General features: G+C 45.5%; 1 protein-coding gene across 32 annotated transcripts in view; it reads left to right on the forward strand.

The window, feature by feature from the left end:
- KLC1 (kinesin light chain 1) overlaps window positions 1-12921 on the forward strand; it is a 70959-nt gene that overhangs the window by 41734 nt on the left and 16304 nt on the right. For 5 of the 32 annotated variants that reach the window (XM_055098058.2, XM_034938239.3, XM_055098061.2 and 2 more), the window contains exons 8-13: window positions 738-911; window positions 1056-1155; window positions 3275-3324; window positions 3412-3479; window positions 5140-5248; window positions 7137-7247. In XM_055098058.2, the coding sequence (XP_054954033.1) occupies window positions 738-911; window positions 1056-1155; window positions 3275-3324; window positions 3412-3479; window positions 5140-5248; window positions 7137-7247 (612 nt within the window). Of the gene's footprint in view, window positions 1-737; window positions 912-1055; window positions 1156-3274; window positions 3325-3411; window positions 3480-5139; window positions 5249-7037; window positions 7275-12719; window positions 12771-12921 lie in introns of all 32 variants that reach the window. The other 27 variants (XM_008959057.5, XM_055098057.2, XM_008959067.5 and 24 more) reach the window with 11 other exon arrangements.

Here is a 12921-nt window from a genome sequence, read left to right on the forward strand (position 1 = left end):
GTAAAGGCACAAAGTGGAGAGAACTCATCACTTGTTTAAGGTACTGAGGGAGGAGGTTAGTGTTCATTCATCCATCTCTGTGCCAGACCCCTTTTTCGATGCGGAGATTACATTGGTGAAGAAGAGAGACAAAGAATTTATACTCTTGGGGCTTACATTGTAATAAAAAATATTCAAGGTAGTTTAGAGAAGTGATTCTTATAAAGAACAACCAGGTGATGTGCCTGTGAGTTCACTAGGTGAGGTGGGGTGGTATAGGGAAGTCTCCTTTGAGGGGAACTGAGGAGAACCCTGAAGGATAAGTCGTAGCTAGTGGGGAGGGCTAGGAGAAGAGCATCCTGGGCAACTGGGACAGCTGTGGGCTCTTCAGAAGCTGGCAGTAAAACTCACATAGCCTTTACAAAGCCCATTTCCTTATCTTCAAAATGTGCTTAATGTGTACATTTGTACATAGTACAACCAATGTACAAAAATATACCTACCATGAAGGATTACTACAGTAATTAACACAGCTAAAGAAGATTAGCACAGTTCCCTCCCTCCCCTCATGAATAAGAATTTGAGAAATTCTGGTTATTTTATTACTACATGGTGTGGCGAGCCAGTTAAGGATTTAAATCTGAAAGTGTAGCACAGTCGTGCTTATGTTGAGGAAGATCCTGATGTGACAGTAGGGTGGAGAATGGATTGGATGGGAGCAGAACAAGTGTCTCTAATATGCTGTTTTTTATTTTCAGGTTTTGGGGAAGGATCACCCCGATGTTGCCAAGCAGTTAAATAACTTGGCCTTACTGTGCCAGAACCAGGGCAAGTATGAAGAAGTAGAATATTATTATCAAAGAGCCCTCGAGATCTACCAGACAAAACTGGGACCTGATGACCCCAACGTGGCTAAGACGAAAAATAACCTGGTGTGTTGACTGCACAGCACTAGGGAGGGGGCCAGGAGTGCTTTCTTCCCAAGTCCAAACACTTTCTCATTTAACTGGAGATTAAAATGTATGCTTTATTTACATCTGAAAGATATGAAATATTTTATTTTATTTTATTTTAAGGCATCCTGCTATTTGAAACAAGGAAAGTTCAAGCAAGCAGAAACACTGTACAAAGAGATTCTCACTCGTGCACATGAAAGGGAGTTTGGTTCTGTAGATGGTAAGAAATATACTCCCGTTTCAAGTGAATTTAATTGTATAATGACTTGACTAATAGTAATATACTAATAGTATTAGTTACTGTTTATTAAGCACTTAACTTTGTACATCACTAAGCTAAATAGTTTAAATGTGTGATTTCACTTCACTTTCACAGCAGTCTCGTGCAGCGGGTCAAACATTACCCCATTTTAAAAGCAAGGATACCACAGGCCGGGCGTGGTGGCTCACGCCTGTAATTCCAGCACTTTGGGAGGCCGAGGTGGGCGGATCACGAGGTCAGGAGATCGAGACCATCCTGGCTAACACAGTGAAACCCCGTCTCTACTAAAAATACAAAAACTTAGCCGGGTGTGATAGCGGCCGCCTGTAGTCCCAGCTACTCGGGAGGCTGAGGCAGGAGAATGGCGTGAACCCGGGAGGCGGAGCTTGCAGTGAGCCGAGATCGTGCCACTGCACTCCAGCCTGGGCAACAGAGTGAGACTCTGTCTCAAAAAAAAAAGAGACACCACAGACTAAGTGACTTGTGTGAGGCCCCGTAGCTGAGAAGCAGTTAGACTGGGATTACAGTGCCCAGAGCCCATAACATGTCCTCACTGCAGAGACCTATACAGTTCACGCAGAAATGGAGACAGGAGCATCACCCAAATCCATCTTCATGTCCTCATTGCAGAGACCTACCCAATTCACGCAGAAATGGAAACAGGAGAATCACCCAAATTCATCTTTTCACATTTTTAATGTCTTTCCTTCCTTCTGTGCCTTTGGTTTACAGATTTCAAACCATACCGTCCATATCATCATGTATACTGCTTATTTTCTTTACATTTTTAGTGTGAGTACCTTTCAGTCATAAAAATATTTTCATAAACATTACTTTTAAGGTGGCTTTTTCCTCCATAGCATGGGTCTGTTGGTTGTCTAGAAACTTGCGTGAGTGTTCCGAGAAGATGACTTAAAGCGAATATTGATTCGTTTGCTTTCTTTCTTTCTTTTTTTTGAGGTGGAATTTCGTTCTTGTTGCCCAGGCTGGAGTGCAATGGTGTGTTCTTGGCTCACTGCAACCTCTGCCTCCTGGATTCAAGTGATTCTCCTACCTCAGCCTCCCAAGTAGCTGGGATTACAGGCACACACCACCACGTCCGGCTAATTTTTGTATTTGTAGTAGAGACAGATTTTCACCATGTTGGCCAGACTGGTCTCGAACTCCTGACCTCAGGTGATCCTCCTGCCTAAGTCCCCCAAAGTGCTGGGATTACAGGTGTGAGCCACTGCACCCGGCCTTGATTTGTATCTTTTCTACTTTTGCTAGCAACATCTTACTACTTTTTCTTAGACTATTGTTTAATGTTTTTGTTCAGTGCTCACATTCTGAATACTCCCTTGTGCTACTTGAGCAGCTGGCATTTTAGAAGTTACATTCCAGGGCCCTAGCATTTGCTGGGGTGTCTCGACAGTTGCTCACCTGTCTCAGGACATTGATTCTGTACCCTGTGTCTTACCTGTTGCTTGGTGTCCAGCTCTGTCGTCCATAGACTTTTTCCTCCAGTGTGAACCTAATCTGTCCATGCTGTAAGAAGTAGTATCTAACAAGGATCATATAAAAAAGAAAACAGGCTGGGCGCGGTGGCTCACGCCTGTAATCCTAACACTGGGAGGCTGAAGCGGGTGGATCACTTGAAGTCAGGAGTGACCAGCGTGGCCAACATGACGAAACCCCATCTCTACTAAAAATACAAAAAAATTAGCTGGGTATGGTGGCGGGTGCCTATAATCCCAGCTACTTGAGAGGCTGAGGCAGGAGAGTCACTTGAACCCAGGAGCTGGAGGTTGCAGTGAGGCGGGATCACACCACTGCACTCCAGCCTGGGCAACAGAGTGAGACTGCATCTCAAAAAAAAAAAAAACCACAGAGGCTTCATGATTTCTAGTTTACTTAGCAGGCTCTGTTATCCTTCATTTATAGTACAGGTTAAATATCCCATTATTCAAAGTGCTCCAAAGTTTGAAACTTTTCGAGTGCCGACTTGACACTCAAAGGAAATTCCCCTTAGAGCAGTTCAGATTTTGGAGTTTTGGATTAAGGATGCTCAACCTGTATGCTGTGTTTTCTTCCCTAGATGAAAATAAACCCATCTGGATGCATGCTGAAGAAAGAGAAGAATGCAAAGTAAGAATTTATTATTTTGAGATTTTCTAAATTGTATATACTGCATTCAAGATAATTATTCATTTGAAATTATTTCTTATAATTTAGGGAAAGCAAAAGGATGGGACATCTTTTGGAGAGTATGGCGGCTGGTACAAAGCCTGCAAAGTTGATAGGTATGTCTGGAATTGCGTTTGGCTGGAAAAACCAAAAAGCAGGGGGAAGGTAATTGTGTTCTACAGGGCAGCTTATAAATGACCAATGTGTAGTGTTCCTTAAGTGCACAGTCCCATGTTTTTCCCGAATTCCAATTTAAAAAACCCCACTAACCTTGTAAATGAGATCACTTACATGTATAAAACCCACTATCATGTTAGGTTGGTGCAAAGGTAATTGCGATTTTGCCATTACTTTTACTTTTAATGGCAGAAGCCATACAGTAAATTCATGACAAGCGTGCCAGCAGGCCTGGGAAAGCCAGCCCCTCACACAGAGCGCTGGAGACACAGATCCACACACATTCCTTTTCCTCACAGCCCATGGGGCCTTGTCCTCTGCAGAGGGAAGTGTAGGCCCCTCCGTGGCCGGCCCGAGAGCCTTGCCTCTTGAGCCCGAGCCTGTGAAGACTGCCCTCTGTGATGGCTGCTGTCCCTGGGTCCAGGTGGCTCACCTGTTTGGCTGTCTTTCCACTCTTTTTTTTTTTTTTGAGACGGAGTTTCGCTCTTGTCACCCAGGCTGGAGTGCAATGGCACGATCATGGCTCACTGCAACCTCCACCTCCCAGGTTCAAGTGATTCTCCTGCCTCAGCCTCCCGAATAGCTGGGACTACAGTCTGTCGCCATGCCTGGCTATTTTTTGTATTTTTAGTAGAGACGGAGTTTCACCGTGTTGGCCAGGCTGGTTTTGAACTCCTGACCTCAGGTCATCCACCCGCCTCGGCCTCCCAAAGTGCTGGGATTACAGGTGTGAGCCACTGTGTCTTTCCACTCTTAACTTTCCTCATCCTTTAAGACTCAGCCTACCATTCATCTATTTTCAGAAAACTCTCTGAACTCTCTCTAGGGCTCCCATAGCACTTACCATAGATTACTTGTTTCAGAGACATAGAAAATAGCTTCTTTATTTCTGTACCCAAAATGCCTATTGTAAGAAAGTGAACAGAACTCTCTTGAAGTACTTATCTATGCTAAAATGAATCTAGGTTTATTTATAATTTTTTTTAGTAAGTCTGCTCTATCAAGAATGCAGAAACATCAAGCCCAATGATACAGTTTGAAAAATAAGAAAGAAAGAAAGAACACAGAAACACAGCCGTCCTCTCGGCCATCTGCTTATTGCTTCCCTGGTACATGAAGCGTTTATCCTCTGCCCTCACACCCCACTGATAAGGAGGTTCTGCTTTGCTGTCTTCTCCCGGGTACTTGAGAGGAGACGGGAGCATGTGAGCAGCAACATTCAGAGCACTGTTCGTCGTTACTGTCGGCGCAGACCAAGTCGTCTCCAGGGAAAGCATGCTGATACCACACAGACCTGGCCCAGATGTTTCTGTTGACAGAGTGGCCAGTGGTCTGTGAGAGCCGCCTCAGCCTGGATGGAGTGTGGTGTTAGCCTGGCCTGCAGGGGCTGTCTACAGGACGGGCCAGGGTCATGGGAGGCAGAGCTACCTGAGAGGGAAGAACGCTTTACAATTTTACAGTTTCAGAAAAGTACAAGAGAAAGTTAAAATATATTCAAGCCAAAACAGAAGTCTGTTAGTTCTTTAGATTATGTGCTGTTGATAGTGGTTGTTCAGAGCTTATATGTCATAGTTCTGTATGTCATGTGCTTTCTTACAGTCCAACTGTTACAACCACTCTAAAAAACCTTGGGGCACTTTACAGACGTCAAGGCAAATTTGAAGCTGCAGAAACATTAGAAGAAGCTGCTATGAGGTCTCGTAAACAGGTTAGTCATACTTCTGTCCTTAACCGGCCCATGGGAACTTTGAATTGAATGCTTCTCTTTTACATGACTTTTATTGAAAGCTTGATTTAGAAATAGAAAATGTTGATTATTTTAGTTTGAACAAATAAAGTTATATTGTTTAAAAGAGCATGAGGCCGGGCGTGGTGGTTCACACCTTTAATCCCAGCACTTTGGGAGGCCAGCATGGGCAGATCACCTGAGGTCAGGAGTTCAAGACCAGCCTGGCCAACATGGTGAAACCCCGTCTCTACTAAAAATACAAAAATTAGCTGGGCGTGGTGGCACACGCCTGTAATCCTGTAATCCCAGCTACTCGGGATGCTGAGACAGGAGAATCGCTTGAACCTGGGAGGTGGAGGCTGCAGTGGGCCAATATCATGCCATTGCACTCCAACCTGGGTGACAGAACGAGACTCCGTCTAAATTAAAAAAAAAAAAAAAAAAACATGAGGCTGGGCACAGTGGCTCACACTTGAATCCCAGCACTTTGGGAGGCCAAGGTGGGTGGATTGCCTGAGGTCAGGAGTTCGAGACCAGCCTGGCTAGCATGGAAAAACCCCATCTCTACTAAAAACACAGTGCAGTGGCACAAGCCTGTAGTCCCAGCTACTGGGGAGGCTGAGGCAGGAGAGTCGCTTGAACTCAGGAGGCAGAGGTTGCAGTGAGCCGAGATTGCGCTACTGCACTCCAGCCTGGGCAACAGAGCGAGACTCCGTCTCAAAAATTAAAATAAAATAAAATAAAATAGCATGAATATGACCCCAAAAGCATGAACAGCAAAATAAAAACTAGATCTGTTGGATTCACCAAAGTTAAAAGCTCTTGTGCATCTAAGGACATCATCAAGAAAGTGAAAGGGGACTGGGTGTGGTGCTGAGCACCTGCAATTCCTGCACTTTGGGAGGCTGAGGTGGGAGGATCCCTTGAGCTCAGGAGTTGGAAACCAGCCTGGGCAACATAGTGATACTTTGTCTCTACAAAAATTTTTTTTTTTAATTAGCCAGGTGTGTTGGCCCAAGCCTGTGGTCCCAGCTATTTGGGAGTCTGAGGTGGGAGGATCGCTTGAACCCGGGAGCTGGAGGTTGCAGTGAGCTTAGATGGTACCACTGCACTCCAGTCTGGGCAACAGAGCGAGACCCTGTCTCAAAGAAAGAAAAAAAAAAAAAAGAAAAAGTGAAAAGACACCCATGCAACAGGGGAAGATATTTGCAAATGATGTATCTCATAAGGTTTTGGTATCCAGACAAAAAGACAACCCAGTTAAAAAATGAGCAAAGGACCTGAATAGACATTTTACTGAAGATGATATACAGATAGCCAACGATCACATGAAAAGATACTCAACATCTTTAGTCATTATAGAAATATTAACTGAAATCACAGTGAGATGCTACCTCATCCCCACTAGACTGGCTATAATAAGCGAACAAATGGAAAATAGGCATTGGTGAGGAGGTGGAGATGCTGGAGTCTCATGTCTTCTTGCTGGTGGGAATGTAAAATGGTTCAGGCATTGGAGAAGTTTGATGGCTTATCTAAAAGTTAAACTTAGAAAACCACATGACCCAGCAGTTGCAGTCCTAGGTATAGACCCAGAATAGTTGAACACGGGCACACACCCTGTGCAATCCCAGCCCCATCACTGTTCCCCTAAGGGGTCCTTTGTGTTTCTAGTTCCCCGCCTCCACCCTCACCCCCTCCAAGGAACCACTCTTCCAATGTTTTTCCCTCCAGTGATTAAGAACTGTTTTTTTTTTTTTTTTTCTAGCGAAGTATCTCAGAAATACCTAAGAAAATCTTAAGTGCTAATGGGTCAAACCATTTTCCCCTGCCTGGCTCACAGGGTCTTGACAATGTTCACAAACAGAGGGTGGCAGAAGTGCTCAATGACCCTGAGAACATGGAGAAGCGCAGGAGCCGTGAGAGCCTCAACGTGGACGTGGTCAAGTACGAGAGTGGCCCTGACGGAGGGGAGGAAGTGAGTATGAGCGTAGAGTGGAACGGGGTAAGTACAGTACACAGCGGGCACGTGCTCCGGGAGGCGCCCCCAAGTGGCGCTTGCCAGGCCTTCCTCCTGTCTCATGTGCTAGACCTTCTGCTTTTCTCAAATTAAGTGCCAATTAAGCTTTCTGTAAGTTCTTCACTTCTGCTAATACTGAAGTCTGTTATTTGTTTAAAGTGGTAATTTTCTTCTCAGGAATCCATGAAAGCTGTTTGGCTTAACTTTGAGCACTTAAATGCTGATTGAGTGTCCTGGCTATTTAAAGCATGATCCCTATCTGGTTTCATTTTAATATTGGGATCAGTGTGGCAGATAACTAACTTGCTTCTTTAACTCACCCATTTCATTGCTAACTCCAGTGCTCCTAACTTCACTGACCAAGCTGCTCTAGATTTTGTTAGAATGAGTTGAAGTGCTTTAAAGGGAGATGCTGTTTAAGTGGAATTTGTTTTTAGAAAACAGGTCAGAAACAAGAGCTTACGTGGCTGCTCTCTTGATGTCCTGCCTCAGTCCTGAGCGTCCTGCATTTCCCCTGAGAGGGCGTCCAGATCTTTGGGGCTGGCTCTTCCTGGTTGCCAGCCCGCCATGTGCCTGAGAGGCTGCACAGGGCCCCCTCTGGGTTTTACTGGTTTGCCCCTGGAAATTCCTAACCACTGCTGTTTATCCAGTGGTTGCCAAAGACCATGTGGCCTTCTGGACACTTTTTCTCCAGTGAATTTTTTTAGCACATGGATTTTTTTTTTTTTTTTTTTTGATACATAAGCTGGTGTCTTTGGTATTTTGCTTTTGTCAGGGAGAATTGAAGGCGGCATTTGACTCATCTAGGGGCACAGTTGGTTTTTTGAAGTTGCCGTAGTACAGTTTGATTAGTTATAATTCTACAGATGTTCTGTCAAATTGTAGTTTTGGGCTTTCTTACAATGTAAATCCTTTTATTCTTTAGGATTTTCTATAGCTATAGCAGTTTGGTAGGAGCTTCTAAATAAATATTTTATAAAAAATGTTAGTAGCAAAATTTGAGGGAGAACATTCTCTTTGACTGTCTATCTGGCAGCTTTCTTGCTTTGGTTTTTCTCTGTGCCAAGACAACCAATCAGCATCTGCTTTGCCCACTCAACCCCAGTTGGGCAGTAGTCTAAACTGAAATCCTGGCCCGCAGGCCTCCCTGTCGCCCGCATCCTGTCAGAACTGTGTACTGTACTCTTCTCTCGGTTGCTGTCGTACCTGCATGCTTTGTATAGAAGGACAAGTCCTTTATCTAGGCTCTAGGAGCCAGGGTGCAGATTGTGATCCTCTTGAATGAAGTTCTGGAGGAAGTTTCTCTTGAGACAGTATTTCTAGGTCCATGTTGACATGAAATCATCTGATGATAAAATGGTGACAATTCAGAGCTCTGTTACCATCTTAAAGATGGACTCGGAGAGGAAGGAGAACTCGTGTCCCCTGCAGGGGGTTCGTGGGCAGGTGTTCCCGTCAGGCCCGCGGGCTGGAAGTGTCGCTGCTGGGGATGAAAGCAGCTGCTCCTCTGCGCGCCTGCTGGTTTCCTCCTTCCACGCTTCCTTTCTCACTTTGGACACCTGATTCTATAGGCCATGCGCAGGCTGTGTTTCTGGTGTGTCCCCTGATAGCTCTGCAGGTTTGATGGAATTCATCCCAGGGTGCGTTGGCCACGGGTGATCTACCAAAACAGTTTGAGTTTTAAATTATCCAGTGCAGTGGTTCCTAGACTCACTTTGTGCATGGAGGCAGCCCCCTCTTCGGATTGAGTCTTAGATAAAATGAGTGAATTCACTGGGTGGGCAGCTGAGGCTGCCTCAGAGTCTTCAGAGGAAGGCCTTGGCCTCCAACCCCACAGCTCTAAGGTTCTGAGAAGGCAGAATGCTAAACTCAACCAACTTTTGATTTTCTTTTCAAAGTACACTTTTCCCCCCCCGAGACAAGAATCTTGCTCTGTCGCCCAGGCTGGAGTGCAGTCACGCTATCTCGGCTCACTGCAACCTCTGCCTCCTGGTTCAAGCAATTCTCCTGCCTCAGCCTCCTGAGGAGCTGGGATTACAGGTGTGCGCCACCACACCTGGCTAATTTTTTAATTTTTAGTAGAGACAGGGTTTCACCATGTTGGCCAGGCTGGTCTCTAACTCCTGACCTCGTGATCTGCCCGCCTCGGCCTCCCAAAGTGCTGGGATTACAGGCATAAACCACCGACTTTTCTTATTTTTTAAATGGTAGGGCAGTATGCACATAGGTATTAATTTTTAATCAACTTTTTTGAGGGATAATTAGAGACAGTAAAAGGGGCCCATTTTAACTGTTGTCTGATTTAAATATTAACATGGTTCAGGTCAGCACATTAGTTTGTCTTTATATAGATGTTAGAACAAAGTTTCTCATGCTGTTTCTGTTTAAGTGAAAATTTCCCTGAGATTGCAAAGCAAACCGTTACCACTGTAGCCACTTATTTGTGTGCATCAAGATTTTTTTCAGTATTATGCAATTAAGTTAAAATAGAGACATAGGTGTTGAGGTAAATGTTAAGACTATACCTTGCCGGGCGCGGTGGCTCACACCTGTAATCCCAGCACTTTGTGAAGCTGAGGCGGGCGGATCACGAGGTCAGATCGAGACTATCCTGGCCAACACGGTGAAACCCCCTCTCTACTAAAAATATAAAAAATTAGCCGTGCATGGTTGCGGGCGCCTGTAGTCCCAGCTACTCAGGAGGCTGAGGCAGGAGAATGATGTGAACCCGGGAGGCGGACCTTGCCGTGAGCCAAGATCACGTCACTGCACTCCAGCCTGGGTGACAGAGCAAGACTCTGTCTCAAAAAGAAAAAAAAAAAAAAAGAAAAGACTATACCTGTGGCCGGTTGCTGTAGCTCATGCCTGTAATCCCACCACTTTGGGAGGCCAAGGCGGGTGGATCATTTGAGGTTAGTAGTTTGAGACCAGCTTGGCCAACATGGGGAAACTCTATCTCTACTAAAAATGCAAAAATTAGCTGGGCATGGTAGTAGGCACCTGTAATCCCAGCTACTTGGGAGGCCAAGGCAGGGGAATCCCTTGAAACCTGGAGGCAGAGGTTGCAGTGAGCCGAGATCACACCACCGCACTCCAGCCTGGGTGACAGAGCAAGAGTGTCTCGAGAAAAAAAAAAAAAAAAGAAAAGAAAACAACTAGACCTGTTATCTGTATAATGAGAAAATGTGATTTCAATTATATATATATATATATATGTATATGTATATGTATGTATATGTATTTTTTTTTTTTTTTTTTTTTTTTTTTGAGATGGAGGTTGCCCAGGCTGGAGTTAGGTGGCACAATCTCCACTCACTGCAACCTTTGCCTTCCGGGTTCCAGCGATTCTCCTGCCTCAGCCTAGAAGGCATTTTAATGCTTTTTAAAAGGTTGAAAACTACTACCATAGGGAAAAACATTGTGCCTCCCTGTTGGGAAGTTACAGCTTCAGCAGAAGTGACTGCCAGGAATGAATGTGACAGCTTTTGATTAAGTTATAATAACCACATACACCAGATATTGGGCTCAGTTTTTCTCAATATTCATAAGTAACATTGAAAACAAAGAGTTATGTGGTCAAAGAAAGGACAAACTGGTTAATGATAATCGTCCCCTGTGGGCCCTGGGCGTTGGTGTCACACAGAACTGAGAAGGAAAGCGGGTGGTGACAGACGCTGGTAATGTGCAGGGAGCGTCTGGATCGGAGTCTCGACCTGGTGGGTGGTTTGTCCAGGGAAGGACAGTTCTCTTCTTTAGGTACACACGGTAGGGACTATGATTAAACTACTTGACAGCAGCACCTCTGTGACCTCGTTTTCGTGTGACACATGCAGATCTGGAAGCCGCTGTCACCGTGAGTCTCAGTTGGCTCTCTCTCACGGTCTTGCCTCTGAAAATGCAACTGCATTGTGCACAGAAATCCTTTTCTGGGTAAAACTGGGTCTTCTATAACTGCTGTCCATGTGGCTTCATGTTCATGGTGTGATGTGCATGTGTCAGCCACCAGCACCAGGTCCCTGTTGGGATGTGGGAGCCCCTTGGGCTGTCTCATCATTTAGCAGTTGTCTTTACAGTGGTCCCATGAGACACATAGAGCCACATCACACATCCTCTATCCTAGGTGGAGCCCGGGGTCTGCCTCCCAGATGCACCACCTTTGTCTGTCTGCAGGTCACCAGCTCTGCTGGGGCCTTCTGAAGCAGCCTCTCTCCGTCTTGCCATTCTTTTCACACTGCTCCCATGTTAAGATTTCTACACGTTTCGAAGACACTAAATTCTTACCTAGGATTATTGGGGAATGGAATATATGGTTAGAAATAGATGAATTTTTATTTTTAAAAAATGACAATAAGGGCTGGGCGAGGTGGCTCATGCCTGTAATCCCAGGACTTTGGGAGGCCGAGGCGGGTGGATCACTTGAGGCCAGGAGTTCGAGACCAGCCTGGCCAACATGGCGAAAACTCATCTGTGCGAAAAAAACAAAAATCAGCCAGGCATGGTCGCGCGCGCCTGTAATCCCAGCTACTCAGGAGGCTGAGGCAGGGAATCACTTGAACCCAGTAGGTGGAGGCTGCATTGAGCCAAGATCATGCCACTGCACTCCAGCCTGGGCGACAGAGCCAGAATCTGTCTCAAATTACACTAGTAAGACAACTAGAATATGCCAAAAATAAACTTAAGCACCAAATTATCTGAGATCCTAGTGTATACAGATAATAACGATGACTGCATATTTTTAAACTGTGAACACATTATCCTATTAATCCTGCTCAACCTGCCTTTGTAATGTGAATATTCTTTCCCAGTAATATAAAGAGGTAGACAGTTTCTTAAGCTGTTAGAATGCAGTGAATCCTCCCAGGCCCTGAAGTCCAGTTGAATGGAAATCTGCCTGGGCCAGGGCAGCCGCCGGCCTTCCCCCTGGTTCTCACAGCCAAGGTCCTCAGGTGGCAAGTTCAGGGAAGCAGGCAGACTGACCCAGAGTGGGGCAGACCCGCTCCATTGCCAACCCCAGGTGCTGGTCTGGGTCTGCAGAGGCTCAGGGAGGAGGAGGCAGCTGGGTCGGACCCCAATTCTGGGACTCCTGGGCCCATTGCCCAGCTGTCAGCTTGCTACTCCAGCAGCTGCAGAGGGGAGAGAGAGCATGAGTGAGCGTGTGTGCACGCGTGTGTGTGTGTGTGTCACATGAAATACTTTTGAATCTTAGTGAAATGAATCTTCTGTGTTCTGCCAAGTATTTAGTTCAGGTGTATTATAATACTACTGTAGTGTAGCACTGAGTTTTGAAATGAACAGCAAGGGCTGCACTGTTAATGACGATATGTTAGCATTTTAGCATCCTTTTTCTAAAGAGCAGCAAAAACTTATGTTTTCTTGTCCTCCCCACATTTTTGAGGTGTTGGTAACAAGTGTTATTTTTCCATTTTAAAGATGAGAAAAATGAAGCTCGGGCTGGTTAAATGACTTGCTCAGCGTCCCATGGTGAGTCCGAGCGGGCGGGCCGCAGGCCCTGCCGTCTGGTGCTTCTGTCGAGACGTCGGCTTTCCAATCTGGCAGGACCCAGGACGCATTGCTGCCTGTGGAAATTAATTTTCTTTTGGATTATCAACTGCATGTTTAAAATGGGCTGTAG

The sequence above is a fragment of the Pan paniscus genome, chromosome 15 (assembly GCF_029289425.2).
Source record: "Pan paniscus chromosome 15, NHGRI_mPanPan1-v2.0_pri, whole genome shotgun sequence".
Taxonomy (NCBI): Eukaryota; Metazoa; Chordata; class Mammalia; order Primates; family Hominidae; genus Pan; species Pan paniscus.